General features: G+C 42.8%; 1 protein-coding gene across 1 annotated transcript in view; it reads right to left on the reverse strand.

The window, feature by feature from the left end:
• Positions 1–22375, reverse strand: part of tmc1 (transmembrane channel-like 1) — a 116435-nt gene that overhangs the window by 89412 nt on the left and 4648 nt on the right. The window contains exons 2-6 of the mRNA XM_038803884.1: positions 19966–20022; positions 18733–19168; positions 13405–13566; positions 10124–10214; positions 5276–5357 (exon numbers count right to left, since the gene is read on the reverse strand). Of these exons, the coding sequence (XP_038659812.1) occupies positions 5276–5357; positions 10124–10214; positions 13405–13566; positions 18733–19168; positions 19966–20022 (828 nt within the window). The remainder of the gene's footprint in view (positions 1–5275; positions 5358–10123; positions 10215–13404; positions 13567–18732; positions 19169–19965; positions 20023–22375) is intronic.

Consider the following 22375-nt stretch of genomic DNA (forward strand, 5'->3'; position numbering starts at 1 on the left):
CTGTACCACAGGTTTTGCATCCTCTTTGAGTTGTATCATGTAGGTGAATGGTAGTGTACCACAACCAGTGAACACATCGCCGAATTTGCTGATATTGTTCTGAACCATTGAAGTGTTGATCCAATCTATTGTGGATGCTATATACGAACCGCACTAGACCTAATTCTTCATAGGACTGATCACCTAATAATGAATCCAAGCCCTCAGATACAATATAAAATGTGACTGAATAAACTGTGTTCTTCACCATCACACTCAGGTCACAAGAACCATAGCATTCAGTGCTTGAACCATTATAATGTCTCAGAGATATTTTGTGATTTCTTCTAATCGGCTTAATTTTTAGATTTTTAAAATCAGTCATGCTGATTAAATTGGCTTTGGCACCAGTGTCTAACTTCAATTGGACCACTGTACCGTTCACTTCAAATGATAGCGGCCATTTGTCCTTATCAACCATATTTATTTTAAATGGAGTATTAGTTTGCATTTTTTTAAGCGCTGGAGAATTTTTTAATGTCTCCAAAAAATTATTCTTCTCTGTTATTGTTCCAACAAACAATGATGTTTCATCACTCGAGACTGTGGGCTGGATTCTCCGCACCCCGACACAGAAATCGCATTTGCCGCACAAAGTCAGGAGCGGCGCCCGTTCTTCAATTCTCCACCTCCCGAAAATCGGCATACTCATGGAGTACGCCACGCCAATGATCCACCACCTCGGGCCATTGCCTGAGGCCTGCCCTGCAATGCTCCATTGCCAACCGGCCGAATTTCTGACAGTATGGACCTTTCATGGTCCCACCATCCGGGATCCTCACGTGCCGGCTGCAGACTCAGTCCAGGGCCGCCACACTCGGGGGACGGCCAAACAGTGGGCAGGGGGAGCTTCATTCAGGACTGGGGTTTATGTGTGCGGGCTATCCAGGGCACGGCGGCCTCTGACCCGGAAGTACGGGGGACCGGATCAGCAGCTAGAGCTCGACAGCTGCCTGCTAGCCCCCTGCAAGAAGGTGAATCTGTGGCCTTTCGACGCCAGTTTTCCTGGCATAATAAAACACAGTTTTCATTATGGCGTGGGGACTTAGTCCCAAAAACGGAGAATCCAGCCCTGTATCTTCCACTGTGCTGATTGATTTGGGATTGAACTTAGAGTAACAATTCTGAGCAAAGTGATTTTTTTCCTTTGTATCTGAAACAAAACTTGCCACATGCTGGACACTGCCTTAATTTGTGCCATTGACCACATCTTTTACACAGGAATAACTTCATCCTGACCTTCAACTTGTATATTGGTGTGCGAGGAGCTGCTGGATCTTTCCCGCATTTTTTTGGACGTTTCCCACCTTTTTGGAAAAAGGGCGGCAACCGGAGTGCTTTCCTCAAAGCAGGCGGCGCCATTACATAGAACATAGAACATAGAACGATACAGCGCAGTACAGGCCCTTCGGCCCTCGATGTTGCACCGACATGGAAAAAAAACTAAAGGCCATCTAACCTACACTATGCCCTTACCATCCATATGTTTATCCAATAAATTTTTAAATGCCCTCAATGTTGGCGAGTTCACTACTGTTGCAGGTAGGGCATTCCACGGCCTCACCACTCTTTGCGTAAAAAACCCACCTCTGACCTCTGTCCTATATCTATTACCCCTCAATTTATGGCTATGTCCCCTTGTGCTAGCCACCTCCATCCGCGGGAGAAGGCTCTCGCTGTCCACCCTATCTAACCCTCTGATCATTTTGTATGCCTCTATTAAGTCACCTCTTAACCTTCTTCTCTCTAACGAAAACAGCCTCAAGTCCATCAGCCTATCCTCATAAGATTTTCCCTCCATACCAGGCAACATCCTGGTAAATCTCCTCTGCACCCGTTCCAAAGCTTCCACGTCCTTCCTATAATGAGGCGACCAGAACTGTACGCAATACTCCAAATGCGGCCGTACTAGAGTTTTGTACAACTGCAACATGACCTCATGGCTCCGGAACTCAATCCCTCTACCAATAAAGGCCAACACACCATAGGCCTTCTTCACAACCCTATCAACCTGGGTGGCAACTTTCAGGGATCTATGTACATGGACACCGAGATCCCTCTGCTCATCCACACTACCAAGAATTTTACCATTAGCCAAATATTCCGCATTCCTGTTATTCTTTCCAAAATGAATCACCTCACACTTCTCCACATTAAACTCCATTTGCCACCTCTCAGCCCAGGTCTGCAGCTTATCTATGTCCCTCTGTAACCTGCAACATCCTTCCGCACTGTCTACAACTCCACCGACTTTAGTGTCGTCTGCAAATTTACTCACCCATCCTTCTGCGCCCTCCTCTAGGTCATTTATAAAAATGACAAACAGCAACGGCCCCAGAACAGATCCTTGTGGTACGCCACTCGTAACTGAACTCCATTCTGAACATTTCCCATCAACTACCACTCTCTGTCTTCTTTCAACTAGCCAATTTCTGATCCACATCTCTAAATCACCCTCAATCCCCAGCCTCCGTATTTTCTGCAATAGCCGACCGTGGGGAACCTTATCAAACGCTTTATGAAATCCATATACACCACATCAACTGCTCTACCCTCGTCTACCTGTTCAGTCACCTTCTCAAAGAACTCGATAAGGTTTGTGAGGCATGACCTACCCTTCACAAAACCATGCTGACTATCCCTAATCATATTATTCCTATCTAGATGATTATAAATCGTATCTTTTATAATCCTCTCCAAGACCTTACCCACCACAGACGTTAGGCTCACCGGCCTATAGTTACCGGGGTTATCTCTACTCCCCTTCTTGAACAAAGGGACCACATTTGCTATCCTCCAGTCCTCTGGCACTATTCCTGTAGCCAATGATGACCTAAAAATCACAGCCAAAGGCTCAGCAATCTCTTCCCTGGCTTCCCAGAGAATCCTAGGATAAATCCCATCCGGCCCCGGGGACTTATCTATTTTCACCTTGTCCAGAATTGCCAACACTTCTTCCCTACGCACCTCAATGCCATCTATTCTAATAGCCTGGGTCTCAGCATTCTCCTCCACAATATTATCTTTTTCTTGAGTGAATACTGACAAAAAGTATTCATTTAGTATCTCGCTTATCTCCTCAGCCTCCACACACAACTTCCCACCACTGTCCTTGACTGGCCCTACTCTTACCCTAGTCATTCTTTTATTCCTGACATACCTATAGAAAGCTTTTGGGTTTTCCTTGATCCTACCTGCCAAAGACTTCTCATGTCCCCTCCTTGCTCATCTCAGCTCTCTCTTTAGATCCATTACTGAGAAACATTTTGGAATGCTGTGCTGCTAGCTCGTGAGCCTGATAAATCTTAACTGTTTATTCCAAAGACAGCTCCCATTCCCTCAGCAACCGTCCCCTCAGTTTATTTTCATTCACAGCAAACATAATCATGGAAGATTCCACCGCAGAAGAAGTACAGGTTTTAGCTTCTAACTTTAAATCAATGATGAAGTGATCAATGGACTCCCCTGTCTTCTGTAAACATTATCTAAACTTATAGCGTTCATAAATGTCATTATTTCTAGGGCTCCAATGTGCATCAAATCTTTGAATTACTTCGTTAAAATGTTTACTATCTTAATCATTTGCAAATTTAAATGTATTAAACACAGCAATTGCTTCTGGCCCTACCGCTGTTAGGAGAACCGCTACCATACGTGAATCTAATTGATGTTCTAAATTTACTGCAGTAAGAAACAGATTAAATTAGTGTTTGAGCACACATGAGTTGCCGTCCACGTTACCATGAAATCTGACACTCAATGGTGGCTTCAAGGACTCCATTCTTGCAGTCTAAAAAATCTTTAAATCTTTTTAGACCACGTGACAGGCTTGTTTTTTTTTCTCAGTGTTTAATACCATCCAACCCTGGTACCATGTAATGTTCTTGTCGGGTGGCCTGATTTATATTACAAGAACACTTGTAGCTAAATCTATAAATGATTTATTAACATTAACTGTAGGTAAATTAAATACAAAACAACAGATGAATAACAGTAAGATCAAGCACAGTTAACCTCTCTCCAGCTTCCTCCAGCCAGTCTGAGGGGTCACCTGACTCTAACATTTACTTATCTACTAGTGAGACTCCTAGTGGTCAGTCAGTGAATTACAACACAACTATGATATCACTACAGATAGATTGGAAAAGGTGGGACTGTTTTCCTTGGAGAAGAAAAGGTCGAGACAATATTTGATAGAATTCTTCAAAATCAAGCGGTCTGGATAGAGTAAATAAGGAGAAACTGTGACCATGAATGTAAAGAACAAGAGGGTACAGATTTAAGGTAATTGGCAACATGAGGAAAACCCTTTTCATGAAGTGAGTGGTTAGGATCTGGAATGCACTGTCTGAGAGTGTGGTGGATGCCAGTTCAAACAAGGCTTTTAAGAAGGAATTGAGTTATTACCTGAAAAGGATGAATGTGCAGGGCTACTGGGTGAAAAGGGTGGTGGAGTAGCGGAAGGTGAATTGCTCTTACAGCAAGCCAGCACAATCATAATGGGCTGAATAGTCTCCTTCTTTGATGTAACAATTCTATGATTCTGTGATTCTGAGTGGTAATGTCCTGAAACTTGCTGCTCATGAGGGTGGTGTTTGTTAAGTGAATTGAACATTCTGAATTCGCCCTCTGTGTACCAGAACAGGCGCCGGAGTGTGGCGACTAGGGAATTTGCACAGTAACTTCATTGCAGCGTTAATGTAAGCTTACTTGTGACACTAATAAAAGATTATTATATGGTAGAAGCAGAAACACTCAATGATTTCAAAAGAAATTGGATAGGCACTAGAAGGAAATAAACCTCCAGGGTTACAGGGACACGCAGGAGAATGAAACTGACTGGATTACTCCCTAGTGAGCCTAATGAGACAAATGGGCTCCTCCTGTGCCGTAAATGCTCCATGACGCTATGGCTCCATAACTATTCCAAAAAGAAACAAACAAAATATAGTGAATCTTAATTTATACTATGTACATTAACCTAACAATGTTCAGCAATTTTACAAATGCAATTTACCATGCAAAATGTAACATTACGTTTTGTAGTCTCTCCTTTTTTCCCTATGTACGTTATGCGTTGTCTGTATAGCATGCAAGAAACAACACTTTCACTGTATACTATTACATGCGGCAATAATAAATCAAATCAAATAAAAATGCTGGATTAACTTCATTCTCCAGCAACCAAGCAAGTGCATTTTATAAGAGACTTCATACTACTGTGTGTTCCACCTACTTTCAATCTCTTTTATTTTCATTTCCCATGGAATACAAGCAGTTCTGAAGTTCTCAAAGTCACGCTGAAATTTCATCCATTTCTGAAAGTAAAAATGCAAGATATATAGCCATTTTCTCACCAAAAATGAGAGTTCTAATTTTCTGGCAATTAAAAAATACTCTACTTTTAATTATCTAAATAGGTAGCCTGTTCCCAGACTAGTGCCATTTTTGAATTAAAAATGAAATGCTGCAAATATTCAGTGGGTCTGACAGCATCTTTTGAGAGAGAAACATAGTTTGCATTTCAGGTAGGTGATCTTTCGTCAGAACTTTCGCTTTCTGTTTTTATTTCACAATTACCAACTTCCACAGTGTTTTGTTTTTGTATTAGTGCCATTCTTGAATTAGCTGTTGCCAATAAAATAATTAATTCTCCCCAGCCACTCTCTGAAGCCTTTCTTTATTTATTAATTTACAGGATGTAGGTATCACTAACAAGATCACTATTTATTTCCTATCCCTAATTGAAACTGAGAAGCTGCTGATGAGCCATCTTCTTGAATGGCTCCTGTTTGTGTGATATTAGATAGGGAGTTCCAGGGTTTTGATCCAGCAACTGTTATTAATTTGCCTGGCACTTGCACTAAAACAAATTCAACAAATCATAATAGGATATGACCTGTCCAGCAACAGGTAGAAATCTGCCTCGAGACAGCAGTAGGCAGTATTCAAAAAGCTGGATGAGATGTGTCTCTTCCAGTAATGAGATTAGAAGACAGCTCAGATAAGAATCAGATGTGAATAGGTTCTGAGTAGAAACAGTTTATCTGGACAGTTGAGAAGAGTAATGAGGTATATAGAACAGTACAGCAGCACAGAGAGACTATTTCCTCAGGTGGATATAGCTGTTACAAGGGGGCATAACTATAAGGTTCAGGGTGGGAGATATAGGAGGGATGTCCGAGGTAGGTTCTTTACTCAGAGAGTGGTTAGGGTGTGGAATGGACTGCCTGCTGTGATAGTGGAGTCGGACACTTGAGGAACTTTCAAGCGGTTATTGGATAGGCACATGGAGCACACCAGAATGACAGGGAGTGGGATAGCTTGATCTTGGTTTAGGACAAGGCTGGGCACAACATCTAATGTCCAGAGTCAAGGAATTTGATAGAAGCAGACAGCCAAATACACAGAAAGCAAAATCATAGTGTAACAAAGGTATTATTATCTGGACCTTCAGGTACAAGGCAGGCCAGATAAGACCTAGCAGGCAGAAGCAAACATGTCAGTTTCCAGCTAACAGTCTCTAAGTCTGAGAACCGAGGCAATTCAGAAAACTTTCATAATGCCAATTTAAATATCGTCGCTGGATGAGGACAAGATGGTTCCCAGGCTTGATTATTATCCCTGTATTGTGTGGTATTTATTTATTTTTATTTTTTATAAATTTAAAGTACCCAATTATTTTTTTTCCAATCAGGGGCAATTTAGCATGGCCAATCCACGTAACCTGAACATCTTTGGGTTGTGGGGGTGAAACCCAAGAAGACACGGGCAGAATGTGTAAACTCCATGTGGACAGTGACCCGGGGCCAGGATCGAACCCGGGTCCTCAGTGCCGTAGGCAGCAATGCTAATCACATTGTGTGGTATTTATAAGCTGGTTTTAACTCGTAGATTTATTTCATTTGGATATTGTTTGCGGAAACAGGGAAGTCTTAGCGAGTTCAGGGATCATAGATGTATTTTAGAACAAGGAGTAAATTCTACATAAATTGTGTATGCATGTGTTTAGTAATTCATATACCTTTAATTGTTGTAAAGTAGAGTAGTCCTGTTCGTGTGCATTTTAGTAAATATTCTTTAATTATATGTATTATGTAATAATTATTACATGATGGCTGGACTTGTTATTCTCACTGAGGCTTCACTTACCTCCTCACACCAAAACAAAGCAAAACTATACAACAACAACCCCCCTCCTCACCACCTACTGGTGTCCAAATTTGGGATACCTTCACAGATAACATCAGTGTGCTTCGTGACACAACGATGAAGGAATTTTTACATATATTCAAATCAGGATGGTGGTGGACTTGGAGGGGAATGTGGAGATTGTGATGTTCCCATGTGTCTGCTGCATTTTCTATTCGAGGAAGTTGAAGTTGGGGATACCCACTTCTGACCATATGTTGGAGGGAAGGTCATTAATGAAGCGGTTGATAATGGTTGATATTTAGAGACTTCCCTAGGGAATTCCAGAAGCGATATTCTGAACCACATTGTTTGCAACCTTGGCACTGTCTATTTGACTGTGAGCTGAGCTTCCAACCCTCTGTTGTTTCCACCAACAAGACTGCCTACTTCAGGCGGTGGCATGATGGCGCAGTGGTTCGCACGGCTGCCTCACAGCGCTGAGGACTCGGGTTCAATCCAGGCCCTGTGTCACTGTCCATGTGGAGTTTGCACATTCTTCCCGTGTTTGCATGGGTCTCACCCCCACAATCCAAAGATGTGCAGGCTAGGTGGATTGGCCATGCAAAATTGCCTCTTAATTGGAAAAAAAAACCAATTGGGTACACTGAATTTAAAAAAGAAATACTGCCTACTTCCATTTCTGTAACATTGCACCCATCTCCACCTCTGCCTCAGCTCATCCATGCCCTTGTTATCTTCAGACTCATCTGTTCCAATCCTCCTTTAGCTGGCTTCTCACCTTGTACCCTCTATAAACTTAAACTCCTCCAAACCCAGTTGTCAAAATCGTAACTTGCCCCCGTGATCGCTTAACTGCATTGGACCTCAGACCTTTCTTGGCAATGCTTGTATTTTAAAATCCTTATTCATGTTTACAAATATCTTCAAGACCTCACCACTTCCTACCTCTATAATATTCTCAGTTCTATAATATTGTGAGATCTTTGCACTTCTACAACTCTGGTCTCCACCATTGTTTGTCATTTCTTTAGGCGCATATAATTCCCTTGCTGAAACTTTCCATCTGTGCATCTCTCTTTTTTAAACCTACCTCTCTGACCATGTTTTTGGTCACCTGCACCAACGTCTCCTCATGTGGCTCAGTGTCAGGTTTAGTTTGAGAAGGCTCCTGTGAAGCACCTTGGGATGTTTTACTATTCTAAAGGCACTATAAAAATTCAAACTTTTGTTTTAGTTTCCCTTTGTCTCTCTGAGAATAGCACTAAATCTTGGCTTGATGCTTCTCCAGTAGTTCAGTTGACCTCAAGGTTGTATTGCAAAGAGAAAATCAAAGATTTATTTCCCCACAATTGTTAGAAATAAATTCCAGGTAAATTGGGTGGCATGGTGGCACAGTGGTTAGTATCAGCTGTATCTGCCAGGAGCCTGGGTTCAATTACAGCCTTGGTTGATGTCTGTATGGAGTCTGCATGTTCTCCCCGTGCCTGCGTGGGTTTCCTCCGGTTGCCCCTGTTTCCTCCCACAGTCCGAAGATGTGCAGGTTTGGTGGACTGGCCATGCTGAATTACTCTGAGTGTCCAAAGATGTGCAGGTTAAAGGGGGATAGGGAGGGGAAGTAAGCCTAGGTAAGGTGCTCTTCCAGGATTAGTGCATGACTCTCAATGGGCTGAATAGCCTCCTTCTGCACATTAAGGACTCCATGACTCTATAAGTTCTATTTTGGATTCAGGCTGAAGCTCTAAACAAAAGTTTCTGAATTTTCGATTTTAACTCCAAGCCATCAAATTTAATCAGCCATGCCCTTCAATGCATATCGTGAAGGAAAGTTTTAAGTACAACAGTAATAATTCACTTTATTATTAACTCTTGTAAAAGTTCCACTCCTGTACATGGGAACATGAGTGATACATTTGGTCCCTTGACACTATTCCTTCATTCCACTAGATTAAGGCTGATCTACACCTAAGCTGCCTTTACTACAGATCCCTGAATACTTTAAACTACTAAAAAATTATCAATAATCTTGAATGAATCTGGAGCAGTTTTGTAAATAATTCCCAATAAGGTGGGTCTATTTACTTATTAACCCAAGCTCAGAGTTCTAAACAGATTGAGAACAGCAGTAATAACAGGTGTACTGAGTGCATACTAAGGTGAGCCGCACAGGATCCTGTTGTTGAATGAATAATGGAAGTGTCCTAATTTTCAGATGATAGCCTCAGATGTGTCACTGATGGGAATTGGGCTCAGGGGTCTGTGATTACTGTATCATATTTCTCTTGGTGTTTGGCTGCATGGATGTGACTCAAAATGAAGCTGTTTAGAAGCATCTTCTTTTCAAGCCAACTCACATAGTCTACAAACCTTTGGTCTCTATTACCTAAAAGGACATGTGCACCAGGTGCATGGGAATACCATCATCTCCAAGTTCCCCTTTCAGTTAAATACCATCCTGACTTGGGTATATATTGTCACTGTGTTAAGATCCTGATCTCTCTGCTAATAGCATTGTGAAAATACCTTAATCAGATGACCTTCAGACATTCAAGAAGAAGCTGGATTCACCATCACATCCTCAAGGGCAACTTGGAATAGGCAATAAATGCTGGCCTTGCCAGTGACACATATTAACGCGAGAAATATTTTTTAAAAATACATTTCTTAAAGACTAAGTTGGGGCATCGAATGAGCGGGTGGGCACCAGTGCACATTAGAGCCAGATGGATTATAGAGATTCTCAAAGCTATTCAAAGACATGCTGCATAAACCCATTAGGATAAGAAAACTCAACTTACAACAACCAGCAAAGATACAATGGTTTCATGTAGGAACCTTGCAAGAAAGCTTTTGACAAAAACTAAGAGCAAGACAATAGGATAATCAATCAAAAGACACAGATGTAATCCTACACTAGAGTTCAGTCACTTACTTTTGTCATCATTACTTTATAGGCATAAAACTTTTTGCCTTTTCCTTTTCCAAGAGCGCCTTCAAATTTCTCCACAAATTCTTGTGCTTCCCTGAAGATTGGGCAGAAATTACTCAATGAAATAAAAGCTACACCACATTAAAGATGTAGCAACTAATTGTATCAAAATCAACATGGCTTGCTTGTCCATGATTAGCAATGATATCACTGTCAAAGTTTATTTCAGACCAACAAAGTATTGTGTCATATTGTATCTAGCATATGGAATTAAGCTAAACATAAGCAAATTCTAAATGCTGAGCCTATTAGTATTGAAAACGCTGGCCTTCAAAGGTTATTAGCAATTAGTAATTTCAACTTCACTAGGAAGTAGATAAAGTAAGATAAAGCATACACCTGCTGGAAAGTCTCTTCTAGCACTACTCACAATGTAACAACTTCCTCTAGCTCTATTTCAGTCATGAACCGAAGCCATGGTCTTGACTGTAGCTGAAAAATAATGGTTCAATATTCTTCAGGAGCTCCCTATCCCCTCTGAATGGTAGTCAGTATATCTGGAGCTATGCAACATTCCCATTGAGCACCACCAAGATTTGATTGGGATTCTCCTGGGTTCCTATTCACCATAAATAATCAGCCTCAATTCAAGGAAATAGGTTCAGGTCAGTGATATCAGGATGGAGGACAGAAGACCTACCTCATCAGAATAATGCCCCAAAGTGGAGAATTCAGCTCCGAAAGTTGTCAGGCTATTTTAACCTAGAGAATATCACAGCCTAGCCTAATTCTCACCCAATATACACACTTGCATCTTTTGCAGCTTAGGGAATTTCGTCACCTTGACATATTTATTTACATAAAACATAGGCCCATATTTATACCTACACAGAGAAGCTTCCTGTCACAGTGAGGGTAATAGAAATACCCAAAAATTAGAAGCCCCACACCTGAACACAGCATTTACCATTTTCCCAGGGACAGGCCCTACATATTTGGTTTACAAAAGCAGCTGACGATTTACTCAACCAGCACACCATTTAAATCATCAGCTGCCTCCACTGAAGTGGGTAGGCCTGGAGTCTGAAATCCAAATCAGGTAAGAGCAAGTCTGAACATGGTGCATTCATTTGAATGGCCAGGTAGCCCTTTGGAAAGTTAAGTTACTCCTTTGGATCGAGTTTCCAGGACACCTTTGGGTGAGGAGAGGTGCCTTTTGGAGTAGGGAAGGTGCCCTTGGGAATTGGTAAAAGGAGGCATTATTGGACATAATGAAGTGTATAAACTCAATACTATCAAACTTATTAGAAGCTTATCGAGCTGTCAACAGATCTGTCAGAAGCACATGTGAAAGGGATCTGACAAAGATAGCTGTCAAGCAGTCAAGGCATTTAAAAGTACAGCCATTTTTTTATTTGAAAAAAGTGCTTGGAGACTAAATAATGTGGGACTAGGAATTCCATTGCTTGTTTTTATGAGGGATTGTGCACTTGAATTATTATTATTATTATAAAGTTTAATTTAATTGAATGAATGCAAATTTAGTAAATGTTTTTCATGAATAAGGGTTTATTTAAAAAAGTGAAGTCTGCAATAGACACATTACTTTAGTTTATAGAACTCTATTTTATCTGCATGGGTTTTGAGTTATGGTGGGGTAGCTGGAACCAGATGACCAGTAATTTGCCCAAAGCACCACTTCAAGGATTCTTGCAAGTGTGATATGAAGGTCCGAAACCTGGGAGTCACTAGCTGACAATAGAGGAAAATGGCAACACCTCCTGTGGGCTGGCACGCACCACCACGGTGACCATCGGCTACAGTGGATTGGCAACAGACACCAATGCCAAAAACAACAAACCACGACAATACCTGGCAGTTTCATGTGCGGCACCTGTGACAGAATCGATCTCTGAAGGATTGGCCTCTTCAGCCATTAGCAAAGCTGTACCATCTGAAATGGATTGTTTGTTGTGTGTCCATCATCTTTCATAAACAGAAGGATGCCAGTGATGAGTGGATGGCCAAGGACCGTCTGATCATCATCTGCCATAAAATTGCCCTGTACCCTCGTCCTACTAGAAATGCATGTCAAGGGGACCAGTTCCACTTAAATGGTGCCTGTTAAAATACTCAGCACTAAAAGTACAAGCAGAATCTTCCCTGCAAACTACAAGGTGAGACCAGGGAAATTTCTGAGAAAGACGTGTCTGGTCATTGCACCAATGCATTCATACCTCCAGGTGATCTTCCCAAAGGCAGGTCTGCACGTGCTGAAGCCATCTGCATAACTGAGTGACCATTTTGTGGGGTAACTGAGGATGCTACCCCACCTCTCCCTCTAACTCTCCCAGCTTGCACACCCCTTCCCCACCCTGGCAATTGAAGGCCAAACCAGGCAGGTGCTTGCTGTAACTCCCCACCAAAGCTGCCACCAGCCATTCTGTGGAAGGGTTTCCCTTCTAGAGGGATGACCTGGCAGCTGTGGCCACCATTAATCAAGATCGAGGTGGCCTTGAAGTTCCCTCTTGCAGAGGCAATGACAATTTCTGCCATCCTTCCAAAGTTGTAGGTACTCTGATTGGGCCTGCAGTCTCAAGGATCCATCCTTTCTTGGATGGTAAAGCTGAATGAGGACTTCTAATAGACTGCCTCCAGTTAGATTTCCCAGACGGGTATCCTAACAGGCAGTGTAGTGTTGGAACCAGGAAGTTTCCAGCTTATACTTACAGCTTAAGGGCAGGAAAATCTGCCCACAGTGAACATCCTTTGAGTCATTATGCCCCACATCCCTGCAATACCCTGGGCAGCACGGTAGCATTGTGGATAGCACAATCGCTTCACAGCTCCAGGGCCCCAGGTTCGATTCCGGCTTGGGTCACTGTCTGTGCCGAGTCTGCACATCCTCCCCGTGTGTGGGTGGGTTTCCTCCGGGTGTTCCGGTTTCCTCCCACAGTCCAAAGATGTGCATGTTAGGTGGATTGGCCATGATAAATTGCCCTTAGTGTCCAAAATTGCCCTTAGTGTTGGGTGGGGTTACTGGGTTATGGGGATAGGGTGGAGGTGTTAACCTTGGGTAGGGTGCTCTTTCCAGGAGCCGGTGCAAACTCGATGGGCCGAATGGCCTCCTTCTGCACTGTAAATTCTATGTAAATCTATGTAAATACCGACTGGGTTGAAACCAATCCCATTGCAATTTTACAGTATTAGCTATTTAGTTTAAAAGGTGTCCTGGTCATAATTTTAAAAGTTGCCATAAACTGTTATAAAACAGATGCACCCACTTCAGTAATTGTAATTTCTGTTTCATGGGCGAGGGTTTGTTTCGTAAAGTTGCAATTAGTTTCTTTTTTTCTTCCACTTCATCCTTCAGCTTGGCCACATCTTCTTCTGTAATGATTTCTTCTTCTTCAGATTCTTCTTCTGAGCTAGAAACCAAAAAAAAACTATTTACCATTACTGTATAGCTTTATCTTATAAAGAAAACTATCTACAATGTGAGTTCTGGGTGGCGAGGTAGCACAGTGGATAGCACTATTGCTTCACAGCTCCAGGGTCCCAGGTTCGATTCCCGGCTTGAGTCACTGCAATGAAGTTACTCTGAAAAGCCCCTCGTCATCACATTCCGGCGCCTGTTCGGGTACACAGAGGGAGAATTCAGAATGTCCAAATTACCTAAGAGTACGTCTTTAGGGACTTGTAGGAGGAAACCGGAGTACCTGGAGGAAACCCAAGCAGACATGGGAGAACGTGCAGACTCCACACAGACAGTGACCGAGGGTGTCATTTAATGCAAGTCATTGGGCCCAGTCTGCAAGAGCTCTGCATCACCCCTTTTGGAGAAGTGGCCAATAATGGGCCTACCCGAGAATCGAGGACCCATGGTGCGGAAATCCTTCCTCCAGAGAGATCCAGGTAAATCAGAGGTTGAAGCTGTCCATTAGAGGCAACACCATGGCCACAGGCGAGTGAGGGTGAGGCAGTTGTTGTGGGGTGAGGAGGGGGAGTTGCAGGAAAAGGGGAATGGGCTTTTGGCAGTATGGACAGCAAGGTGCCCTCAGGGGTCCTGTCCCTCATTCCACTTCCTGTTGCTATATCCCTCAAAACCCTGGGATCTCCCCAACCCCCGGGAGCCGGCAAGCAAACAGGACAGGGTTGTATTTTTGGGCTTCCCTGCCGGTGATTGGTTGAATACCAGAAACAGCACAATGAGGCCCTTAATTGGGAATTAATTGCAGTGGGTTGTGAAAGCCATCCACAAGCCTTCTTGACCTAGACTTAATCAAAACAGAGGTGGGAAGGCAGCAGAGTACAAACCAGCACGGTCCTGTTCGATTAAGTAAGCTCTCACCTCCAACCCGGCCTCAGAGGAGGGCATTAAACTCCACCCTTGGTACCTTCTGATAAATGAACTGATGGTTTGGTCCCAGCATTAGAAATGAAGTTCAGTGATGCAATGATCATAAAATTGCAGTCTTGATCCTGAGAAAGTGCGACTTACATCAGAAACAAGTCGTCAGGCAAAATATTATTGAAACGTCACCTTCCTGCCTGCCAGCTGGTGAGCTGGCAAGAGACACATAATGCTTCTGTTCCGGAAGGCACACTGAACCACAAGCCAATCAGACAGTGGTGAGGCCAGAGGCAGGCCTTCTTCTGGAATCGAGACCACGGGACAGAAGTCTCACTTAGCGAAGGTTGCCGACCAATCCAAAGCCAGCAGCTCTTGTGCTCAGCAGTACCACGAAGGAGGCTGCGACGAACACCCTCTAGAACCCCATGATCACAGAGCAACCCAAGACAAAGGTAAGTGATGTGGGGGCAGAGGCCAGGGCTTTGTAGTGTGGGGATCACAGGGAGAGGGTTGCAGGGAAATCAGCAGAAATGGCAAGAGGTTGGCTCTCAGTGACACATGCCCCCCCCCCCCCCCCCCCCCCCCCCCAATCCTCCCCAACCTCTCACTTTCCAATATCCAGTCTCATTATCAGGCACTAAATGTCTCTGATCAAGAGACCAACCCGCAACTCCCCACCACCCCCATCCCGCACCCACCACTCACTACACCCCGGAAGTGACAAGCTGCCCGCAGGGTTACAGCTGTTGTGCATGCCACATGATCACAAGTGCCACATCAGAGGTTATTGCAGAAAATAAAATCTCATAGGGGTATGTTGACATGGATAGAAGATTGGCTGACTAACAGAAAGCAGGAAATAGTCATAAATGGGCTTTTTTCAGGTTGGCAAGATGAATTGAGTGGTGTGCCGCAGGGATCAGTACTGGAACCTCAATTGTTTACATAAGGGGCAGCACTGTAGCATTGTGGATAGCATAATTGCTTCACAGCTCCAGGGTTCCAGGTTCGATTCCAGCTCGATTCACTGTCTGTGCGGAGTCTGCACATCCTTCCCGTGTGTGCGTGGGTTTCCTCCGGGTGCTCCGGTTTCCTCCCACAGTCCAAAGATGTGCAGGTTAGGTGGATTGGCCATGATAAATTGCCCTTAGTGTCCAAAATTGCCCTTAGTGTTGGTGGGGTTATGGGGATAGGGTGGAGGTGTTGACCTTGGGTAGGTGCTCTTTCCAAGAGCCAGTGCAGACTCGATGGGCTGAATGGCCTCCTTCTGCACTGTAAATTCTATGATAAGAACTAGGAGCAGGATTAGGCCATCTGGCCCTTCGAGCCTGCTGTGCCATTCAATGAGATCATGGCTGATCTTTTGTGGACTCAGCTCCACTTTCCGGCCCGAACACCATAACCCTTAATCCCTTTATTCTTTAAAAACTATCTATCTTTATCTTAAAAACAATTAATGAAGGAGCCTCTACTGCTTCACTGGGCCGGGAATTCCGTAGATTCACGACCCTTTGGGTGAAGAAGTTCCTCCTCAGCTCAGTCCTAATGATGGCACTGAAGGGATGGTTTCCCAATTTGCTGATGACACTAAAATAGTTGGGATAGTAAGTTTCAATGAGGAAGGAAATAAATTATAAATAGTATAGATAGGTTAGGTGAGTGGGCCAAAGTTTGGCAGATCGAATAAGTGCTGAGGCAGTTTATTATCTAATTGAAGAGAAACTTCAGAGTGCTTAGGTGCAGAGGGATCTGGGTGTTCTCCTGCATGAATCATAGAAAACTAATATACAGGTACCGCAGGTAATAAGGAAGGAAAATTGAATTTTTGTCTTTATAGTATAAAAGTGGGGAAGTGGTGCTGCAGCTATATAAAGCAAGGGTGATATTGCACCTGGAGCACTGTGCAAAGTCTTGGTCCCCTTATTTGAGGAGATATGTAGTTGCATTAGAGGCTATTCAGAGAAGGTTCACGAGATTGATTCCAGAGATGAAGGGAGTTGTAATCTGAAGAGAGATTGAGCAGTTTAGGCCTTTACACACCAGAGTTTAGAAGAATGAGTGGAGATCTAATAGGGGTATATAAGATGACAAACGGTTTTGACAAAGTAGATGTAAAGTGGATTCTTCCTCCTGTGGGGCAATCTAGAATGAGATGTCATAGTTTTAGGATAAGGGTTAGCAGATTTAAAACAGAGATGAGGAGAAATTACTTCTCTCAAAGGGTCATAAACTTGTGGAATTCATCATCCCAGAGTGCAGTGGATGCCGGGGCTTTGAATAAACTTGAGGAGGTAGACAGATTTTGAATTAGTAGGTTGAAGGGTTACAAAGAATGGGGAGGAAAGTGGAGTTGAGGCTGAGAGGAGATCAGCCATGATTGTATTGAATGGCAGAGCAGGCTCGAGGCGCTGAATTGCCCACTGCTGCTCCTAGTTCTTATGTCACATACAGCCCAGGATTCAAACGTGAAAATTATCTGGGCAACCCTGAATTGAAAATCAAGCCCTGGTTTATTTTGCTGGCCCATTATGAGTTTGGATTTGCAGCAAGTTGCCAGACAAAGAATATGAGAACCTAAACATGCACAGGCAAGCCTAACGAGCAGCAGAGTCCATCAGATAATCTGCCACGATGAATTATGGCCCATTGTAATTCTATATAGGCTGACCTTGGAATTTGCCACACTTATTTGATCTGACAGTCAGAATATCCATTGCAACTGAATACCACTCTTCCCACTCAAGTACCAGAACAGTTCTACTCACATCTCAGGCTTGAAACAATGAGGTTTCAGATGTTCAAATATTTAAAAGAAAAGTTGCTTACCTGTGAATTCACTCTGCTTGCTGTCAACAGCTGTCACACTTAGGACTGGAATCAGGAATTGTGGAAATTGCAGTACTTACACTGAGAAAACTACAAACAGTTTCTCAACATGCAGATATTACAACTTGTTTTAATGAATTGTACATAATGATGTGTACTGGCTAATTCATATTCTGTCAAATCAATTGGACCTCTTTTTGTATCAGAATTATTTCTTTATTAAAGTCAAGTAAATTGTAGAGTGGGGAAGCTGTGGTGTTGTGATATTATCACTGGACTAGTAAACCAGAGGTGCAGAGTATTGCTCTGGCGGCCCAGGTTCAAATCCTGCCACTGCAAATTATGAAATTGAATTAAATAAAAATCTGGGAAGGGCAGCACGGTGGCCTAGTGGTAGGCACAGCTGCCTCACGCACAGAGGTCCCAGGTTCGTCCCGGCTCTGGGTCACTGTCCGTGTGGAGTTTGCACATTCTCCCCGTTTTTGTGTGGGTTTCGTCCCCACAACCCAAAAATGTGCAGAGTAGGTGGATTGGCCACACTAAATTGCCCCTTAATTGGAAAAAATAATTGGGTACTCTAAAAAAAAATCTGGGGCTGGATTCTTTGCACCCCAACGGTGAAATCGCGGCCGGAGCCGGGGCAGAGAATCTACTTTGACGCCATAATCGGGCCCGGCGCTGGTTTGCCGATTCTCCGGGCACTGAAAATCAGCGTCACCGTAAAGTACGCCGCGCCGCTAGGGGGCCATTGCCAGAGGCCGGCTCAGCAATCCTCCGCCCCCGACCGTCCAAGTCCCCAACGTTGTGGAACTAACCTGCTATTGCCAGTCAGGATGCTCGCATGACGGCTTCGGACTGAGTCCGCAGCCGCCTTGGTGAGCGACGGGTGGATCGGAGACCAGTAGGGGCCTTATAGGCAGCTGGGGATTTAATGTGCGGGGGTTGAGGGTCGGACGCGCGGCCGATCGGGGGGTCTCATTCTTCGGTCTGGCTCCGCGATCCGAGTCCGCCATGGAGCGCAGCCCGGCCGCTGGAGGCCGGCGCCAATCGATTTATTTCTATCTCCCACTGTTGTTACTATTTGCAATATTTTTACTTTCTACAACTTATCAATCATTGAGTGAAAAGTGAGAAGCTGCCAAGTAAACCATTCTTTGATCTTTGTCATCTCCTGTTTGTAACTAAAGATTAGGTCATGGAGAAAATTCAACAAAACAATCAAGCTGGTCTAAGTTCTAAATCTGAAATGGGGGTTAATTAAAAATAAATCTCTGTAGTCTGAACTTCAAACATCTGTAAAGCAGCAAAATGTCAGTCTTTTGCAAACATTAGAAATTATTTATGCAAACATGAATATACCAGTTCTTCGCTCATTAAGTTATTTTCCATTTTGCATTCAGTCAGTTCCAACCTTCAGAAAAATTAGACGTACCTTGAATCAGCTTTCTTTTTATTGCCTCTGTCTTTATTGCCATCCTTTTTGTCTTTCTTATCCCTTTTCTTGCCTCTTTTCTTGTTATCCTCCTCTTCACTCTCACTGTCCATTTGCTTTTTTCCCTTTTTTCCTTTCTTTTTCTTGTCCACTGACTCACCTTCAGTCTCATCATCATCAGAATCTTTCTTCTTAGATTTTACATTTCTCCTGTTTTTTCTGTTTTTAATTGTTTCTTCCTCTGCTTCATCTGCCTTGTTCCTATTGGCTGATTTGGTCCTATTTTTCACATTTTTCTTTCTATTTTTCTCTTGTTTCTCCTCTTCCGATGTATCAGATTGCTCCTCTGATTCTTGCTCGGTCTTTCTCTTTCCATTCCTGTTCCTTTGTGCTGTTTTCTTTGAATTTTGTGGTTCCACATCTGAGTCATCATTATCTTAATTAGATGGACAAAGCTGTGCATTACATTTGTACTGAATCAGGAGCTCTAATCCCATACATACAATTAAATAATAACTGAACACTGAGATGTAAAAAAGAATTCCCTGTGATATTTTTAAAATACATAATACAGAAGCCTAAAGGATAAAGAGTTGGCAATTTTCCTGACACCAGACGAATTATTTTCCACAATTTCTCTATTTCCAATGATTCTGATAGTTCAGATGGTATTAAAAACCCTATCATGCTGTTTAAACATCAAGGAACTATACAGTTTAGATTGTTTCCCCCACTTCTTCCAGGAGGCAGAAATAGAAAGGAATTCAAAATGGGAAAACCAGTGCGCTAGATCTGAAATTGGGGGAAGGAAGGACTGACAGCCCTACATCAAATGGCACAAAGGCAGATAGCAACACAAAATCAAAATGACTAAGAGTTTTTTATCTGTATCTGATGAAAAATAGCACGAACAATATTGCCATTTCATTATTACCTTATTTGCAATGTACTGACACAAACAGGACCAGCAATTTGATGAATGACAGCAGATATTGCAGTGGGCACTACAGTGGAAATTCAGCTATTTAGGTCTGCAAATATTTCTTTCTGGTTTCTCTCAAATTAATATGAAAAAATTGGGGAATGGCAAGCTCAGAATCTAGGAAATTATATCCTCTTCCTTACAAGGCATTTTACCATGGTGACATTTCCTAGTAATTCTGTATTTGTAGTGTCTGTATCATTATGTATTGCACGGTAAAGAGAATGCATATCTATGCAAAAACATCTCACCTGTTTCTTCATCCTGTTCCTCATCATCGCTTTCATCATTATCCACCTCAATACTCACTGTTGGAAAATAAATACCAAGACTATGATAATATTCTGTAATCCTGGTTCTGCCACTTCAGCCTGTGACTCATTTTAATTAAATTCAAACTCTCAGTACAATAAAATGAGGACAGGAGGAGACTAACTGGTTCATCACACAACCATGATGCCTGCAGCATCATGATTTAAAAACATGTCCCACTGACGAGAAGTTTTGTGAATCTCTGGAAGAGGCAAAAAGGTAATTGAGTGAGTGGATTCAGGACAGTTTCTTAGTACAATTCTGAAACCAACCAGGGAACAGGCTATTTTAGACCTGGTAATGTGAATGAGACAGGATTAATTAATGACTTTATCATAAGATCCTCAGGGTAAGAGTGATCATAACATGATAGAATTTCACATTCATTTTGAGGGTACAAAAATCGGGTCTGAAACTAGCATCTTAAATTTAAGTGAAGGTAATTCAGCATTCTGATGAATGACAGCAGATATTGCAGTGGAAAAATATGTTAAAAAGTAAGACAGTAGGGAAGCAATGGCAGACATTTAAGGAGATATTTTGCGACTCTAAAAATATCTATATTTCATTGAGAAAGAAAGATCCAATGAGAGGTTTAATAAGGACACGGGGAGACCACGCTGAGTAAAATAAAGAAACAAAGTTTTTACTTACAGCACAATATATACACAGCCCATAGATTCCTTTTTCATCTGTGTCTTACTGGCCAATCTTTTATACAGAGGTTAATAGAGATCCCCACCCAAGGCGGCGGGGGCTCATACTCCGTAAAGGCCATGGGGACGATAATAATTCCACCTCATAGGCCCCATGCTAGCTATTACAAGAGGGTTATTTAAACATCAAGCACCATTTGTGGCTAACTAAAGAAGTTTAGGATGGTATCAAACTGAAAGAAAAGATGTACGCTGCTATAAAGTTGAATGGCCAGTAGATTTTGGAACATTTTAGAAACCGGCAATGGATGACTAAAAAAAAATAGAGGAACAAATTAAAGAATGAGGGAAAACTACCAAGAAATATAAAAACCGACAGCAAATATGTCGACAAGTCTATGAGAAGGAAAAGAGTAAGGGACAGTGTTCCAATACATAAAATACTGGATAATCTCAGCAGGTCTGACAGCATCTGTGGAGAGAGAAGCGAGCTAATGTTTCAAGTCTGGATGACTCAGGACACTGAGCAATGATCTCTTAGAGTGTGAGACTTGGGACTTTATAATGGTAAATGAGGAAATGGCAGAAAATATGAACATTTATTTTGTGCCTGTCTTCGCAGTAGAAGACACACAAAGCATCCTAAGAATAGTAGAAAGCAGGAGATCGAAAGGGAAGAGGAACTTATAAAAATTACTATAACAATAAAAAACTTGGTTTGCTAGTAGAAAACTTTGTCATAATATACACCAGTATATCATGGTGCAGACACACACACTGATGGACATACACTAGGACCAATCAACATGCATAAACACCTCAGCCAATCACCAGTTAGAGCACACTCACTATAAAGACAGAGGGCATCAGTTTTCCCACTCATTCGGGATGCAGCCTTTCAGAAGTACAGAGCTTACAGTTTACAGCACAGATTCTCACCACGTGCTGAGTGATTAGACTGGTTAGGATAGGCACAGGTCTTCAGTTAATCTAACATTGTGTTAATCCACAGTAAGAGTATGGTCAACAGTTTATAGTTTAATAAAATAGTGTTGTATTATTTTAAGTGTTGGTGGCCTGTATGTGTTTCACGGATCCAGAGCACCCAACACCTCATGGTACCAGTAGTTGAGGGATGTTAGAACTTCTTAGAGTTACCTGCAAGTGATCTCCCTTCCACCAGTCTACAGCCGTCCTGCAACATGGACAGTGTCCGCCCGCCGCCACCGCTCCGCATCACCGGCAACCTAGGGTCCAACTGGAAGATCTTCAAACGACGCTTCCAGCTCTACCTTGAAGCCACAGTCCTGGAAGCTGCTTCAGACGCCAGGAAGATTGCTCTCTTCCTCTCCACAGCCGGGGACCATGCCATCCATATCTTCAATTCTCTCACCTTCGCCGATGGTGAAGATAAATCTAAATTCAAGATGGTCCTCCTCAAGTTTGACAGTCACTGCAACGTCGACGTGAATGAAAGTTTCGAGCGCTATATCTTCCAGCAGCGTTTACTGGGTAAGGACGAACCTTTCCAGTCCTTTCTCACCCACCTCCGTATCCTTGCGCAGTCCTGCAACTATGGGTCCACCTCCGACTCCATGATAGGCGACCAGACCGTTTTCGGTGTTCAGTCGAACCCCCTTCGCCAGCAGCTCCTTAAGGTCAAGCAGCTCACCTTAACGATTGCCATTGAGAC

This window comes from Scyliorhinus canicula, chromosome 8, assembly GCF_902713615.1.
Source record: "Scyliorhinus canicula chromosome 8, sScyCan1.1, whole genome shotgun sequence".
NCBI classification, from domain to species: Eukaryota; Metazoa; Chordata; class Chondrichthyes; order Carcharhiniformes; family Scyliorhinidae; genus Scyliorhinus; species Scyliorhinus canicula.